Genomic DNA, 18,933 nt, shown 5'->3' on the forward strand with positions numbered 1-18,933 from the left:
GCGACTGCACCACCTACCTGCCCCTAAAGCTTTCTAACATTGAGAAAAGAAGCCCTATAGAATCAGGACCCTTGCCCTAGAGTAAAACCCCTCATGAGCAAATGTCTTCTTTCAACCAAGAAGTCTCTCTGGACAAAGGACTATTAGGGCTTTCTCCACCCCATGTGATAGAGAAGGAAGGTGAGTTGAGGCTGAGACCTCAAATGAAGGTCACACTCTAAACTGTCTCAAGCAGGTGGAGACAGAAGTGGTCAGATATCAGGGACAATCAGCTATAACTACTCCCCCAAAGGGAGAGAGGGTTTCATGTCTGCTGGTAGATAAAGCTATACCACATAAAATCTTGTGTGTGTGTGTGTGTGTGTGTGTGTGTGTGTGTGTGTGTGTATGTGCACGCTCATTTGTTGTTCAGTCATTTCACTTGTGTCAAACTCTTTGTGACCCCATTTAGGGTTTTCTTGGCAAAGATATTAGAGTGGTTTGCCATTTCCTTTTCTAGCTTATTTTACAGATGAGGAAACTGAGGCAGACTGGGTTAAGTGACTGGCCCAGGCTCACAAAGCCAGTAAGTATCTCAGGACTGATTTGATCTCATGAAGATGACTCTTCCTGACTCCACCCCGGTGCTCTAGCCACTGCACCACCTAACTGCCCCTGTATATACACATACACATATATTATTAGCCTGACGCTATCCAAGAAAAAAAATGTCCAGTGCAATTAATTCATGTTAGATCCCTTTGAATGTATATGTATATTTGATGAGGAAGTTCTATGAACAGTGAACAAGATAGTATGGACTGAGGATCCCACTAAAGACAATTAATGCCTTTACTAGGAAAGCTTACACACAACCTAAAATTTTTATTGGAAATACAGATGTTAGTTACCATGCAATTGTACAAGTTAGTTACATTAACTGATGTTGATCAGCAAACAAGTAGTGAACTGAACCAGGAAGATCAGAATATACATACAGGACAAATTGACCAACAGTGAGGTCCTAAAACAGCCTCATTGAAGCGATGCACATTAGTCACAACACAGCACCACTACACACATGTAAGAAATGAGACGCAGCAGGATATAGAAGCTGCTATCATATAGTGCATGGAAATGTGTTCATCACAAGCAGAGAGGACATTAAAAAAAAAATCACTCAAAGAGCTCATTGGAAATCAGCTTGGAACAACTGACAGCTGCAGACCGCTAAGAAGTCGTAATAGCAGACGGCCCAGCTTGGCATGGAGATTAGAAGAATGGAAATTTACCTCTTTGAGTGAAGCCTTTGAGCCGAGCCTAAAATGAAGAGTTTACAAGCAAGTTCTTTGGATAGCAGCTGCAGATACTAAATAAGGGACAAGCTTCGGGTGTGCTGACGTGGAATATACTCTGTTTTTCCTAATGTTGTTTCTCCACCCCAGCCCTCTTCAGTTCTGGTTTATATGCCAACTTGTGGCATGTGAATCCCCAGCCACCATCATTCTATCACTCAGTAACGGTGGAAAGTCTGAAACCGGTGAGAGAGCCAGTGCAAATCCATTGTGGAACTGAGTCCTAACCACTTCCTCTCTAAAATTCTAAAAAGAATTTTCATAAGTTAAAATTATCACAGCAATCAAATGGGAAAAATTGCAGCCAGCTTTAAAATATTGCAATGTGGTGGCATTTTGAAATAAACTTACCTATGACATTCTCCATGTTCCTTAGAGAATGATTTACTCTAGCATGTTTTCTTGCTTTCATTCTGCAATTATCACAATTGTTTAGCATCCTCGTGAAGGAAAATTGACGTTCTACTTGGTTAGGAAACATCTTTCGGAAACTGCTTAACTAAATACACTATCTCGGGAAAAGGCAGTCTAAATACCTAGATCTACTTAATCTTCTGTCAGCAAAGAGGTCCACCCCATCCACGTACTAGCTGCTGACTTCAAAAAGCATCAACAAAACCATCCAAAAGCAAAATGAAACAAGGCTGGGCTCTTATAAACGAACAGTCTCAGGCACCTCAAAGAGGCAATTAAAGAAAATGAGTTTGATGCAATATGAAGTCATTTTCCCTTTTTTTTTGTAAAAGCTCATTACTTAAGTGAATTTATTGGATCACCTCACAGGGCTAATGGAGGCTTCTCTTTTGTGCTATAAACGAAAACCCATTTATGTGTCAAAAATACATTAAAATGAAAATAATCAAAAAAGAACCACACAGGCTACGAAGCATGTGAATATGACCAAGCTGAGATTGTGCTTAATCAAGATAAGCACATCAGAGCCTTTGGAAAAAGGAACTTTTAGTAAGCCATAACAGACTGGCTTGAGCCTGGAATTTAAAGGTGAGATGGATAAGTTCAGAATGCTGACCCACTCTTTTCTTTCCTCAACTACTTCCACTCTTTTTTGTGATAACATTATGACAAGGAGAAAAAAAAGGTGGAGTGTGGGGAGGTAGGTTTGTTTGCCTAGTTTTTTTTTTTGGGGTAGGCTTACAATTTACATAAATAGGTATAATTAGAAAGCAGAACATGAGGCCAGCATTCAAACCAAAAGACATTTAATGTCCCAATACAAACACAGGCCTTTTCTCTCTGTGGCTTCCAAGTTGGCCTAATAGCTGATAGAACCATCCATCTTTTCTTCAAAGACTTGAACTTTTACTATTCAAAAGAGATGATTTCATTTTAATTAAACATTCAAACATGAAAAATTCAACTTTATGCCACTTCACATACACAATAAACTACTGAAGGCACAGACCACCTTGGACTTCTTAGTGTCCCTATGGTCCAGCAGAGTGTTGGACACTACATAGTATGGTCTGAACAAACATCTGATGATAATAATGCTTTGCCCCTGAGATAACACAGTTAACTCCTCAGGGAAGGTGCTACTTTGTGTATTTTGAAGAATGTCCAAACTCATTTGTGTAGCTAATTAAATGCAGAACATATCTTGGTGCAGGACAGCTTAGAATTCGCAAAAACAACATCAAGGCAAAGCACTAGTGTTGAAACATACAGAAAGTCTTCCCATGGACGTCACCGCCTGAAATAGGAAAAAAAAAGTTACATATACTCTTGAATTTAAAAAAGCAGATTTTGCTCAGATGTTCTCTCCACAATGTCTATTTTTTGTTTGCACACTTGTAGAAAATGAAATCTCTCTGACATCTCTTTGTGACATACAGTGAGGATACGTCATCCTGGAGCCTCCTAGCTAGCCACAGCATAGGACCACGTTGCAAAATGAGAATCACAGAACTGGAGAGCTGACCTCAAGCCTAAAATCGTCCTTTTTGTAACTCCCACCAATTTCTCCTGGTTCTGCCCTTTGGGACTAAAGAGAATAAATCTCATCTCTCCTCCATGAATGTAGAAAGACAGATAGCATGCCCCTCTTTCTCCAGGCTAAACATTTCCACTTTCTTCAACCAGTCTTCAAACGCTATGGACTTAAAACCTTTCACCATCTCAGTTCCCCTCCTCTAGACACTGTCCAGCTTATTAATGTCCTTCAGTTGTGGTTCTCAGAATAGAACACAAGGCTCCATCCAATGTCTGTTATTACAGGTCTGATGAATCTTTATAGGAAACATTTCTCATGAATAAATAAGTTTTCTTTGGTGGAGTCTATGACCAGCATGCATTATCTGAGGTCCATGACACACAGAAACTCCAGTGCTGAGAAGACGTGAAACTTTTAGAGGACTGGTCTTATGTAAATTAGAGTGGGAGTGAAAGGATATATTTCCCTACAACACTAGAACATTGCCATCCATTTACTATTTTAAAGATACTAACCTGTGAAAATGCCTAAAAATAATTGTTACTATTACTGTATTGAGAATGTCTTAAAATCTTTTCATCATCCCTTTAGAAACCAAGTAAATTCAACTTTAGAGGCTAAAACTTTGTTTCTTTTAAAATAAAACTGAATACAAAATTGACACATTTAATTAATAATTAAAATTAATTAAAAGATAAAAGGTTTGCATAACAAAAAGCACTATCTCCAAAATAAAAAGAAAAGAGATTGTGACAAAAATGTGATGTAGATTTATTTAAAATTTAGATTTTAGATGAATGATAATCTTCAACAGAGAAATGGTCAAGGGATAAGAATGAACAATTATCAAAGCAGGAAATAGAATTGTTAATAAGCACATGAAAATCTTTTCCAATTTTTCAGATAATTGGAGAAATGCAAATCAAAATTACTATGAGGTAGTATCCTACACCAAACAGATGAGCAAAAATAGCTAAAAATAAAACAAAATAATACAATATAACATAATACATAAAAATAAATTCAATGATGGTGAGACTGGGAAGAAAAAGGTCTCCATACACACGGTTGGTGAGACCTTAAATTACTATAAGCTTTTTGCAAAGCAATCTGGAAGTATACAGCGTTACAAAACTAATCATACCTTTAGACTTAGGTATCACATCTCTGAGATTATATCCTAAGAATATTGTTGAAAGAAAAAAGGACTTGTCCACATAAAAAAAATATTCAAAACTCCTTGATTTTAAATAGAAAAGTAACTGGGAACAACCTATATGCCCAATAATTGGGGAATAGAGGAAAATAATTAAAGAATGTTCATCTACTAGAATGCTATTTGCTATAAAAATATTTGAAGAATATGAAGAGATGTATAAAGCTTCATACAAAGTAATGCAAAATGAAGCACAAAAAGAATATACAAATTAATTACAATCGTGGTTTTTTTTCCCTGTTTTTTTGGTGAGGCAATTGGGGTTAAGTGACTTGCCCAGGGTCACACAGCTAGTAAGTGTCACGTATCTGAGACTGGATTTGAGCTCATGTCCCTGACTTCAAGGCCAGAGCTCTATCCACTGCGCCAACTAGCTGCCCCAACAACTGTGTTTTAAAAATAGCAAAAACAAACCTTTTAAGTACATAAAGGATAAGTTATGCTATAGAAATTTATTCTAGGTGTATTTATATTTCTTTTATTAGATTATTTATTTGCATTTCTTAAAAATCTTCTTTAGTTTATAATAAAAGAAAAAATAGTTTTTAAAATTGCCCAATGGGACACTAATGCACTGTCGGTGGCATTGTGAACTGATCCAACGTTTGTGGAGAGCAATTTGGAACTATGTCCAAAGGGCTATAAAACTGGTCCAGCAATAAAATTGATCTAGAAATACTACTGCTAGGTCTATATCCCAAAGTCATCCAAAAAAAAAAAGTGAAAAGGACCTATTGGTACAAAAATATTTATAGTGGTTGTTTTAGTGGTGGCTAAGAATTGGAAATCAAGGGGATATCCATCAATTAGGGAATGGCTAAACAAGCTGTAGTATATAGTTGTAATGCAATATTATTGTGCTATATGAAATGACAAACAGGATAATTTCAGAAAAATCTGGAAATACTTTCATGTAATGGTGCATACTGAAGTGAACAGAACCAGGAGAAGGCAGTACACAGTAACAGCAATATTGTACAATGAAGAATTGTGAATGACTGAGCTATTCTCAGCAATACAAATGATCCAAGACAGTCCCAAAGGACTAATGATGAAGCATATTATCCACCTCCAGTGAAGGAATTGATATTGTTTGAATACAGACTAAAGCATGCTATTTTTGACTTTCTTTCTTTCTTTTTTTTTTAAATTCAAATCTTCTTATACAAAATGACTAATATGGAAATGTTTTACCTGATTACAAACGTATAACCTATATCTGATTGCTCACCATCTCAGAAAAGGCGGTGGGTGGGGGGAGGGAGGAAGGGATAGAATTTGGAACTCAAAACTTTAAATAAATGTATTTAAAAATTTAAAAATAAATTGCCCAATATCAACTCAAATCCTTCATTTGGGGTCCCTCATCAAAAACTTTCACTTCACCTATTGTTCTACTGCACCACAATTCTATTAGTAAACATATTGGGCTACAAAAGAGATGGTGAGGGTGTGTGTGTGTGTGTCTGTGTGTGTCTGTGTGTGATTTAGTGTTATCATAAGAAATCATGTATATTAAAATTAAAGTACTCTATCTTCTATAGTTCACAATATTTATGTGTAAATAAGTGAAAGAAAAAGGAGTAGATATACTACTACTCAGAATATAATGATGGCTGGAACTTGAAAAAAGCATTTGTTCCCAGCAACTACTTTTGGCTATGGATCCAGCTGTTACTATGCTTCTACTACATGTAAAACATTATACTAAGTGTTAAGCAGACTTATAACTAGGAAAATTTAGGACAAAGTCATCTGAGTATATATAGATATTGAGGTAGGGTGGGTAAATAGTTGGCAGGTATTCATGAAGTGTCAGGCACTGCGCTAATGGCTGGGACCAGACACACACATCATGACTCAGAGAATCAAGCCTGCCATCCCTGAGGAGATAACAGGCAGGTCTGAAGAAACGCTGATCCAAGAGGTTCAGTTTGACCAGGGGGATGTGGAAGGAACAGGTGGCCCACCTCTTCTCAGTCCTCCACTGGGGGCACTCTAGAAGGTCCTTTCTCCAGATTGTTATAGCCTGCTCTTGAAATGCTATTTTAAAAAGCCAGTTCCTCTCACTTCCCAGAAAGGCTGTGAGAGCCATGCCCACTTCAAAAGAAGAATATCCAAATAAACATCAGGAAATGTCCTTGGAGCCATATCCCCTCTGCTGATGCTCTTCTCCATTAAAGGCAATCAATTCAGGATATAAATGTCAATAGCACCAAGATAATAGATTAAGCAGGTGATCTGAGCCTGATCTTGGGCCAGATCTTGGCCATCATATCATTTCCAGTCATTCAGTTGGATATTGCCATCTGAGTGAACTGAAATATCCAAATTTTGTTCAGATTTGTGTCCCAAAGTAAAATTCTCATGTTTTCCAAAATCTACCCTTCCATCTAATCTTCCACTACTTGTAGATGAGGCAACCAAGAAAAAGCCTGGGTAATTTATTTGATGACATCACTATTCTTCCAGTCACAGCTGTTGCTCATCCTTTGTTTTTGCAGAGGGCCAATGACATCACAGGGTTATGACTGGCACATGAATTTCATTTGAGTGAGGCAGAGTTGCACAAAGTCCTCAGCCTCACTCTCTCTTCCAGAGTCAGTTCTGGTGGCAAGACAAAAGTCAGGACAACTGGCAATGGTCTAGGATGCAGTGGATGACTCTGGTGTCTTTAATGTCTGACCAAACTTTAAGTGCTCCACAGCACCTGCTTCCGTTGCCTTCGTGGCCATTGGAACAAATTGTTTTCATTTGCCTGCTTGGAGTAGAACATCCCCCTAACGCACCAATGGATTTGGGCCCATTGGTTACCCTCAGTCTAGTTTAGCCCATCTGCTGAGATGCGTAGATGGTTTTACTGGGGTGTGGCTGCTGTACATCCTATAGCTACTTGGAGCCACAGGTGATAGTTGGGTGAAGGTAGACACCATTACCGAGGGTCACACAGTCAGATGACTCAAACCCAGGCCTATCCAGAGAGAACATGTGCATATCTACTATCATCTGCTCTTATTCAGCAAAGTATTGTCAAAAGAGTTTGATCATTAGAGGTTAAATGATTTTTTTCCAGATTGATAGCCCGGTCAAGAAGACCAATGCTTGCCATGGTCATCTTTGGCTCATTCCCTCTTCTCTAACCCTCCAATCCTGACCATTCTACCTTGGCAATGTTCTTCACGTGGCAACCACCTTAATTTGGGCATTCATCACTTCTCCCTTAAGATACTATCATACCTTCCTCATTGATCTTCTTGTTTCTAACCTCTCTCCTCTATGGTCCAATAAATCTTCCTAATGAACCACGTGGATTACTTTACTCTCCCACTCAAAAAATCTTCACTGACTCCCCTACAGGGCTAGAGGCTAAACAATGAACCGCTTAAAATGGCATTTAATTAAGGCTCTCCATCTTCTGGTTCCTTATTTTTCTTAACCTTATCCTGTACTTCCTTCTTTCAAGTACATGACATTTGAGTTGTACTAACATTTCCTGATCACATCCTGACTTCTCCTCTCTCCACATATTTACCCACATCATTCCCTATGCCTCACTACATCTGCCCCTGTGAAGCTCCTTTCCTTCTTTCAAGGGTCAGATGAGATTCTCTCTGCTCCATGAAGCCTCTTCTGATTCTTCTAGCTAACAGGGCTCCTTCCTCTTGGAATCTCTCCTCCCTCTCTTTTACCTCTGCTAGGCCCTTATTATATTCTAACTTGTGGTATAAATTTGAGAGCTTACTATATGCCAAACACTTGATTCAAAGACCAAGACAAAACAGTCTTTGATCTCAAAGAGATTATATTCTATTGGAGGAAAAGTATGTATACACCTAGAAGTGGGTAGATATGCTGGAGAATAGCTGGGAATTTTTCCATTGACGCCTGTACTGCTGCTGCTATGGGTGAACTCATAGTAGTTCAGTTAAAACTCTTCTGAGGGGCCAACTCCTGGCTCAGAAGGTGAGAGGGGAATTTGGGGGGCTTGCATAGCAGAGGTAGGGCACAGTTGAGGAGGTATGGGTAGCTATGGTTGTGTTGGAGGTAAGCCTCATGATAGAAGGCACTGTAATGTAGTGGATAGAGTATTGGACTTGGGAGTCAGGGTTCAAGTCCCATCTGAGGCACTTAATAACTATGTGACCCTAGGTAAGTCACTTCACTTCTTCAGCCATTTCCTCATCAGTAAAATGAGAGAGTTACACTTATTGACTATTAAGGTCCCTTCTAGCTTTAAATCTATGATTGGATATAAGGGGGAGCATGGGATGAGACTCATCTTTCCATCCTCTGATTAACTGTTCCCACATCCCTTCCATGGCTCACACTTTGGGGACCAATGCCCTAGACCAGTGCTGCTGGAGCACTATGTTAGTCTCTGTTTCACTGTGGGCAACGTATCAGAACGAGGAGCTTGGCATGAATTGGTCAGATTGCTTAAACGGGCAGCCAAGGGTAAGCTGCGTTGTCAGGCTAGGGTAATTAAGACTGCATCTGAGAGTATGTCCCTGAGGCTCTCCTTGTTTCTATTTCCCAAGAAAAACAAAGGCTGCCTAATAGCTAGATTTACCTACTGGCCCCAGGAGCCACACAGCTCAATTATTTAATAGAGAGCCATCCTGTGCTGACATTGACATCAGAGGTAGCCAGAATGGCTGCAAAATCGGGGTCTGAAGTCGGTGCTTCAGCATTGATAATCCAAATCCCAGAAAGTTTTTCAAACTTTAGTTAAGACTATTCATCTAACTATTATTTGACAACAAGAACATTTCATTCTACTTGTGATGACAATGGTGAGCATCTGTGAGTATGTGTGAGAATTAATTTTTATCAGAAAATGAAAACAATTTTTTTATTACCCAATCTCTTTGGCTTATTAAAATCTGAGAGAATTAGTATGCCACAAAATTGCTACACCAGAACAAATTATTTTCATGCTCATTTTTTTGGCATGATATACTTACACATACTTAATCCCCTGACCCCCTAGGGTACTGATAGTACTTGGCCCAAATGATGGAAGATGCTCAAAGAGATTATAAACATTGGACACTGGTCCTGGTTCAATTATATCTGTTCCAAATACTTTCCCGGAAAATGTCACATGGGTAGAATAAATCACTGGCTCATAACATGAAAAAAAATCAGAGAAATCACTTATCAAAACACTTTGGTCTTCTCTCTTTTACAAAGGTCAATCTCTTCTTTTCTGGCTTAGCTCTTGGGCTACATTAGTAATTTGTCAAATTTAGTCCCATAGTCTGCCTCCAAATTTTCCAAGAGTGTAATTTTCAGCTAAAGGACCAATGATGGCCTCAGAATATTGTGCTAACAAGAACTAACACCCGTATTCAGGGTTTGGTGGGAGAATTTTTTCTGTGGTTATAATCTGTTAAAATTCCCATTTATCTAGTGAACACACTATATGAGACTGGTGTTCTTCCTCCTCCCCTCCATCACATAGATCCCCTTACTTCATTCAAGAATCAGATCAAGCATGACTCTCATTCTACAGGAAGGCTTTTCAGGTCCTTCCAAACGCCAGCGCCCCCCCCCCAACTACCTTGTGTCTCTTTTATAAATAATTATGTATATAAACATATTTCTGTACTTATATGAGAGGCAGGATGGCATAGTAGAGTGAGTGATAATTTAAGGGTTGGGAAGACCTGGGCTAATGCCCTGTCTCTGGCACATACTGGTTACATGATCCAGGGTAAGTGACTTAGCCTTTCAGTGTTCTAGGCAACTCCCTAAAACTATAAGTTATGGAGAAAACACCAACCTGCATTAGGAGAGGGGAGTTTCCTCCTCCATGAATTCTAATGAAGCCACAGATTCAGCCTCTATCCTCTATAAGCTTATATATGTGTATGCTGGCTTCCCAAATAGAACATAAATTAATTCAGAACAGCAACTATCTCTTTTTTGTCTCTGTATCTCAAGCACCTAACAGTGCCTGGTACATGGTAGGAACTTAATAAATGCTCATGGATTGATTGATGATTTTTATGAAAAATATAGTTGTTTCACTTATAAAAAAAATGTGGTCCAACATCTTAGTCAATGGATTTCTGAGTAATGATTAAAGAACAAAAGTAATAAATTCTAATGAAGACCTATTCTGATGCCTTATGGTGATATAGAAGTGACCCTGCATTCTCAAGGGTTATGTAAATGGAGTCTAAGCTTTCTGAAGTGGGCAATATTTTTAATATGGGCTTGGCAATGGATTGCGTGTATGTCATCCAAGGAGAGTCTCATTAAGAGAAAGTTGTCCACAAGGTGACGAGGTTTTGGGGGCCATAACAATTCAGGAAACTATCCACCAAGGTGTTGAAAGACTTTTATCTCTATGAGAGGGAAGAGTACTCACACTAATGAAATCAAGGATCTTTACAAGTATTAATAAACTATTTGTATAGCTTTTAAAATCCACTTTTTGATCATAGAGATCATTTTGTTCTTATGGGTTGTTTCACGACATGAGACATCTAGGAAGAGCAGGCATGGAAGGTCTGTCCACACTGATAAGTTCAGAGATCCATTTGAGTATTTGAGTGATCCTCCTATGAGGAAGGTAGGACAAGCATTATTATAACCCTATTTCACAGATGAAGAAATAGGGGATAGCGAGGTCAGTCTGTAAACAACATTTATCAAGAATTTCCTAGAAGATAAGCTCAAATACAAAATGTTCAGGATTTAGCAAAAAATTTCCTAACAATGACATATCCAAAAGGACAATGAACTGCCTTGTTGGTATGTTCTAGTGAGCCTTCCTTTTGGGTATGGATTGTATGAAATGGTTGTAGAGGTCCCTTCCAACTCTCTAATTCTGTGATTTAAGTTTTACAGTTGCCCTTGGCTAAAATCCCCCAAGGGGAAGAGAAGAAGAAAATGGGAGAAGCATAATTAGATAGAAGGCTAGAAGGAGCAAGGAGAAAGCCTAAGCCAGGGGTGTGGAACCTGTGCCCTCAAGGCCACAAGTGGTCCTCAGTGTCCTCCAGTGCGGCCCTTTGACCGAATCCAAACTTCACAGAACAAATCTCCTTAATAAAAAGGTTTGTTCTGTAAACTTGGACTCAGTCAAAAGGCCACACCCAAGGACCTAGAAGGCCACAGGTTCCCCATCCCTGGTCTAAACCCTTGGGGCCACTTGACAATGGGGGCAACCACAAGTTAACAAGATTAACTTAAGTAAGCACAAGACCTGACCCCTCCACCAGGCGGCACATTTCACGTATACGTCATTGGGTCTTACTAAAATGCTCTCCCTTTTGTGAGACACAGACAGATGGAGAGAATATACTCACAATTTAATAGCAAAATGAGCCCCAGAACACAGGCTGCTCAATTGTTCTCTGGCTGGGACAAGAAGTAAGGTGTGTGAATACAGCTTGGAATTTCAAAGATAAATGCCCTTTTTCTCTAGTTATATACTTCCCACTTCTGCGGATGCATGCTATTTGCTTACTGAGGGAAAAATGGATCTCATGAATATAAAGAATGCTCTGATTTAAATATTGACTCAAATTCAAGCTCTTTCTATCTTAAATTAAGGGGGCAGAAGGCCAGAATTGAAATCCAGCCTCAGACACTTAGGAGCCTTGTGACTCTGGGCAAGTCACTTCATCCTGATTGCCTCAAAAAAAACCCCAACAAAAAACCCAACAAAAAAAACAAACAAACAAACAAAACTCCACCAACCAAATCTTAAATTAAGACACTCTGACCTACCTTGCTTAAGCTGCTTCACATTTACTAAATTGTAACTTGAGGACACCTTTCCCATGAAGCTGGAGAATTTCTCTATATTCTATGGGCATTGCATGGAAACCAGGTTTCGGTAATTCATTGTCATAGTAGTGATGGCTGATGGGGGTGTCATTTGTGGTCTTGGAGAAAGGCCAAAATCCATACAACTTCACATTCTCACACAGTTCAATGGCAGCACTTGTGATCATTAAGCCAGAGGATAAGCGAAATGCGTTCACACCTTTAGTTCTCCAGAACTGGGCAAGGCTTTTCAGGTACTTGGGATGAAAAAATATAGCCTTCTGTTTGGCTTTGAAGCCATGGAGTGTGTGGTATACTTCAAAAGAGACATCAGTATTTCTTCTAAAGGAAAATGCTGGCAGGATAAGGAATGCCTCTCCATAGGTTGCAATGCTGTTCAGAAACGCTGATTTATTTACATTTAATTCACCATACCTGACCAAACAAAATGAAACAAAACATGACCACTAAAACTGGTCATTTTAGTAACATTTTAGACTTTTTTTTTTCATTGACTAAGACACTGAGCATTTATATTAATGAATAACAAATGAGGCATAAAAATAGACTTAAAGAAAATTAATTAGTCGATTGCCTGCTCACTGTCAAAAGCAAGGACGTTCATCTATCCATGTCAGAATTCTTAGGCTTTTCATTCTATTTCCTCACCTGACTTCTTAGACATCCTGGGGAAAAGCACTTTCTCCCTCTTCCCTCCTCCCAAGCTGAACGACCCCATAAGATGATAGGCTAAGGACATGGACTGGACCTGTAATTTCATGGTAGGAGGCGTTTAGGTCAGTCACACACAGGTACTGACCATGATAGCTCCAAGGCTCACTCTCTGGCTGGAAAGTTACTATGTTTAGCTGTGACATACAGAGTACTGGGTCTAGAATCAGAAAGATCTGAGTTCAAATCTAATTTCAAACACTCCTTAACTGTGCAACCCTAGGCAAGTCACTTTAACTTCTGTCTGCCTCAGTTTCCTCAGCTGTAAAATGCAGATAATAACAGCACCTACTTCACAGAGTTGTTGTGAGACCAGGAGAGATAATACTTGTAAAGTACTTAGCACATAGTAAGCAATCCCTTTTCTGTCATTTATAGTCTATAATATATTTCTACAATTTATAGGGTTGCTTAGAATGTAGAGAGATTAGGTGACTTGCCCCAAGGATGTACACACAGTCAGTACAGGGCAGAGGCAGGACTGCCCTTAGGTGGGAGGCTGGCTTTGAGGCAGACTCTTTATCCATCGTGCCATCCAACTTCTCCCTATGAGATGACCATAGTTAAATAATTTCTAAATTTCACTTCCCTCATGAACCTTTCCTCAATATACCATTCAATAAATCATTTGCCTCACCTCCAACAAGCTACAGATAGGTGAAAACATCACTTGAACACACTCTTAACTTAGAAATGTAATCACAAATACCTTTATCCTATTTCCTCTAGGGTTATACTATTTCTCTAAAAGCTTGAATATATCTTGCTATAGACAAGCTTTGCCTATATGGATTCTTGTCTGTTTCAGAACTCAAGCTGTCACAGAACAAATAGCAGAACCTCATTGGTTTTTTTATGTTCTTGTTCAAACTTAATTAACAAACAAGATTAGATGATGTGAAGGGTCTCCCAAAGGGCAATGGTGATGTGCACAATGGGCACTATGGGGCTGTAACATATTACAAACCATGAATTCTGAAAGCAAAATGATGTACAGGCTGTCATCTAAGAAGCTTATTGGCTATAAAGATGGAATGGTCAACTAACAGTAGTGAGAGATAACCAATGGAAAAGTTGTGGGCTTCACTGGTATCCTTGTGATGTCAAGAAAAGCTCATGAGGAAGGCCCTCATCATACTGGATGGGTGTCCTGTGGCCAACTTGTGGGAAGACAAAAATTATACATGCACGATGTGGAGCCACATCTTTGGAAATAATGCCCACATTGGTTATCCAATTATAGATCCAACTGAGTATTAAACAGTGAGGATAAATGAGAGAATAAAGGTTGATTCTATAGAGCTTACTCTCTACTTTGAATTTTAGTCAATCAATCAACAACATTTTCTAGTAGTTAAACTCTATAGGGAAAGCATGCAAATTGTTTTGAGGTACAAACAAACCAAAGAGGAAACTGGGATTTGTTTCGCCTGATTCTTCCAAGGCACACTCTCGGGCTGGAAAGTTACTAGGTTTAGCTGTGACAGCATCAGGGTGCACCCCAGTCTCCCTATGGTCTAAAATCAGAGTTAATGCCATCTCTAAAGACAGCTAACAGATGATCAATGAACAGAATTGCCTAGGCACTGGAAGAATTAGCCCGAGCGAGATGTTTGTGTAACTTTGGATGAATGGCAGAGGGGAAAGAAAGGAGAAGAAAAGCTTTAAAACGTGAACAAAAAAATCTTTGGCTTTGATGGTATGACTTCTAAATATTGTGTCTCAGAACAAAATGAGGCTTTTAAATAAAGAATTTTGTGAATTGGAGGAACATTAAAAGGATTTGTCATTTTTTTCAGCCTGCAGAACTCCCACTGATGTCTTAGTTGATTTGTTATGGGGTTGAAACAAGACCTGAGAGAAATAAGGTTAAGTGACTTGTCCAGGATCATACTATTCACGAATGTCAGAGGTAGGATTTGAATCCATGTTTTTCTGACACCAAACGCAGAACTGTACCATGCTGCCTCTAGAGAAAATGTTTACAAGATGAAAAGTTGTGCTAAAAGTATATGTGAAAGTTGAAGACAACAACATTATACCATCACTATCAAAAAGAATGAACTCATTCTCATTTGTATGAGCTGCATTTAACCATACAATGGCATATTTGAGAGCTGGAAGAGACCTCAGAGGTTGCTTAGTCCAACTCCATAATTTTACAGATGAGGAAACTGAGGCCCAGAAAAAGTCTGCCAAATATCACATAAATAGCTTGTGGGAGAGACAGGTTTTGAACTCAGGTCCATTGACTCCCAAATCAGTTTTCTCTCCTTTACCATGTGCCACCTCCAGCCTATAAAGTCAGAATAAAAATGCATCTAAAACCTTTATGAAAAGCAACCAATGAATCACATCAAAAAAGTCTTACTTATTTTTGTCCATATTGAGAAAAGGCCACTGGGGCATTCCTACCATTATTACTCAGCCCCAAGTAAACTTTGATGTAACAGGCCATGAAAAAATGTTCTTACAAAAAAAAATTTTTTTGAAAAATTATATAACTGTTATGAGGGTTTTGGTTTTCCTTTTTCAATTATTGTCCATTTGAGGGGGTGGTGAGAGGAAGAGAAAAGAAATCTTATAAAAATAGTAAATATTTAAATTAAAAAAGGGAAAAAAATCAAGTGTAATGGTACTTACTTCCGTCCAATGATGCTGGGATTAACAGTGACTAGATTGGTTTTATTGCCAACGTCTCTGCTAATATTTCCTGTGATTGGGGGAAGATTACATCTGAAATTTAGGGGAAAAATTATTTTTAAAACATTATAAAATAGGAGATCTATTGATATCTTTCTGTCCCACAAAAGAGTACATATGGGGGCCCACCCAAACTTCACTTTACTTAAATTAGAAACTCTTTTAAGAGCAATTTTTCATTAGACTACAGAGTGACTTACAAATGCTTTGGATTATAGTAACTTTTATTTAAATCAAAGTGTGACATGTAAGGAATAAGCAAAATTGAAAGAGATAAAGGTAAAGGGAGAAGAATGGGAATAACAATCACATGTTGACTATTGAAAGAGTGAAAGATTGCAAACACTTTTTTGGGGAGAATGGATCTCCCTGCAAGGACTGTGGCCACTCACAGTTTGACCCCCTGTGGGGTCAGAGGCTTTGATCTGCTCCACTTCTGACCTGGACTGGTTTGCCTCTCCTTAAGCAGCCTGATGGCCCCGACCCATTTCTAGGGCCTCGCCATATTGATGCCAGACTTAATGAAGACAATGAAATTGGCTTTAGTCCTACTTAGAACTCCTGAATTCAAGCAATCCACCAGCCTCAGCTTCTCCAGTAACAGGGTCTATAGGTGTGTACCAACATACCCTGTGGCTCTCAATACTTTAATCAGCCATCTCATTTGTTTTCATCAGGCTTGTGGATACCCCTCCCCAGATGAGGCTTTTTTCCCCCCTCCAAAAATCAATTCTAAGTCACCATGAACAGACATACTGATGCTCTCATTTCATATTTCAGTGGTGAGCATAGACAGGCCTAGCCATCATGTTACTTATAATGAATTGTTCAAGAAGTGGCAGAAAAGGAAATGGGACTGGTTGTGGGCTGAGAATGTGAAAGGACAGATAGAAAGTCAGGATGTTCTGTTGGTACCCCTAAGGTACTAATTGAACCAGAAATGCATTGGATAGATCCTCAATGGAAACCATATGGGAAAACAAGGGTGAGATTTGCACGAGGGATGGATGAATTGTGGCCTCCATCAATGGAGAGAACATTGACATTTTAGACACCATATACCCACTAGAATTCAAAGGAAAAAATTAAAATTTTAAACTTGCCGTTAATTTTATCTTTCCCACTGTCTATCTCATATTTTAAGTTGAGTAAAGTACATCTAGTGCTATTTATTGACTTTCAAGTATAACAAATCTTGAAACCTTTATTTAATGAATATAGAGAGCAACTTGGTAGCCTTGGAAAATGTTGTTTGAATTTCACATCTTTAACCATACTATGTTTGAGGCTACCATGTCACCACCCTCCATATTTGTGAAAATCTGGTACAAATGGGCACCAGCACTAACTTGCATTTTTCTTATAGCAAAATATGCTGCCTCCAACAGGCGTACTAGACTTGGAGTCGGGAATATCTGGGTCAGAGCCTAGCTGTGTGGCCCTAAGCAAATCATTCAATATTTCTGAGCCTGTTTTCTCATCTCTACAAATAGAAATAATAATAGTACCAATCTTCAAGGCTTGGCTTTGGTATCACCTCCCACCCAAAGCCTTTTCTGTTTCCCCTGGTTTTTTATTGCTCTCCACTTCCCAAATTACTTTGTATATTTACATATCTGAGTAGATAGGTAGATAGTAGCTCTTTCCACAGAAGAATGTAAACTCTTTGATAGCTGGGACTATTTCATTTCTGCTCCTTAGCATAATGCTGGGTACATAGTAGGTACTTAATAAATGTCCGATGAACTCAATTGTAAGAGGTATGGATTATAAAAAAACACAAGCCTTTAAGACTTTGCTGTGCACAGCAACTGGTGCAGGGGGGGTGGGCTATTGGCAACATTAACTAACCACATCTGTGACTCATTGCTCTCTGTTTGTGATTTCAGCAGCTGGCCAGCACTTGGCAGGTCTGCCTGACAGCGGTACTTCTGGCAACTGTCAAAATGCCATGGCAATAAAATGGGACACCTTAGGGAAAGGGAAGTTTTAGTAATGGATAGCAGAGACAGTAATGGATCTGGCGAGCATACCTCTCGAGGAAAATCTACTGTTCTCTGCCAGTCCAACTTCTCGTGGAATGATGAAGACAAGACCTATTTACAACATGGTACTATGCCAAAATATTCCAGAAAATCCTTACTCTAATGATTCATCACAGCATACAGGTGACCTTGGATTCTCAAAAGGCCATTCATTCAGAGTGCAAGCTCTGGGTGGCCTTACAAAGCCAGGGCAGTTTTAAGGATGGGCTCAGCAAAAGGAGGCATGTATTGTTCAAATATCAGCCTAGATGAGTACAGAGAAGCTGGTTTCCAGGAGACTTAGCCACTTGGTTATTGTTTGGTCAAAATTACATAGGAAATTGATAATTAAATAATTAAATAAACAAATAAACAAACAAACAAATAAATAAATGAAATTGATAAAAGCACAAAACACCCAGTTCTGTGTAGACCCCTTTTCCTTTTGTTACAGCAGTGAAAAGGCAGCAGAGGCTACTAAGAATCACTAAGTTCTTCTACTATCTACATGTATTAATTTAACTACTGGCAGCCTTAATGTGCAAATTTGTACAAGGATAAACAAGTTGATATCCACTTGGAGGAACTGGATGGTATTCATTTTGGCATTCTTGCAATAAATGAAACTAGGAGATATAAATCCATTTCAGCTAGATGAAAGGAAAGCTCATGGGTTCTCTTAGGAGGGGCAAAGAAATGATGAATTCATGGAATTAGTTTCACCTTGGACCCAAAGACAACCAAAAAAAAAAGCATGTCACTGGAGATTTAGTCATCTTGCCTTATACACAAATGATGTACATAAGCAATTTAGCTACCACAGACAATCTCAGGATGGTAGCTTGTGCTCCAAAAGCTGCTGTAGAGGAAGAAAGAAAGGAAATCTATTAAAGACTATGACAAGATTATCTAAATGGAGGCAACCCATACTCTGATACTTGATGACTTCAAGGCAAAGGTGGGCACAAGGGAAGATGACAAGAAAATATACTGATAGCACGAGATCAAGAGAACCAAGGCTTTCAAACTACTCAGAAGCTTCATTCCTATAAAACACCAATATCGTCTTTAAAAAGAAATGAATAAGGTAGTGGACACAGTAAGCAAGAAATATAAAAATACGGTCAAATCATTCATTAGTTAGAACAAATGTCCAAACCAACATCAAATTAGAAAATTAAAGAGGAGAAGACA

General features: G+C 38.8%; 1 protein-coding gene across 1 annotated transcript in view; it reads right to left on the reverse strand.

Moving 5' to 3' along the window:
- Window positions 1-2,537: 2,537 nt before the first annotated feature.
- ST8SIA6 (ST8 alpha-N-acetyl-neuraminide alpha-2,8-sialyltransferase 6) overlaps window positions 2,538-18,933 on the reverse strand; it is a 118,009-nt gene continuing 101,613 nt past the window's right edge. The window contains exons 7-9 of the mRNA XM_020966908.2: window positions 15,656-15,748; window positions 12,242-12,715; window positions 2,538-3,045 (exon numbers count right to left, since the gene is read on the reverse strand). Of these exons, the coding sequence (XP_020822567.1) occupies window positions 12,247-12,715; window positions 15,656-15,748 (562 nt within the window). The 3' untranslated portion in view covers window positions 2,538-3,045; window positions 12,242-12,246. The remainder of the gene's footprint in view (window positions 3,046-12,241; window positions 12,716-15,655; window positions 15,749-18,933) is intronic.

This window comes from Phascolarctos cinereus, unplaced genomic scaffold (assembly GCF_003287225.1).
Source record: "Phascolarctos cinereus isolate Bilbo 61053 unplaced genomic scaffold, phaCin_HiC Scaffold_1;HRSCAF=81, whole genome shotgun sequence".
Classification (NCBI taxonomy): Eukaryota; Metazoa; Chordata; class Mammalia; order Diprotodontia; family Phascolarctidae; genus Phascolarctos; species Phascolarctos cinereus.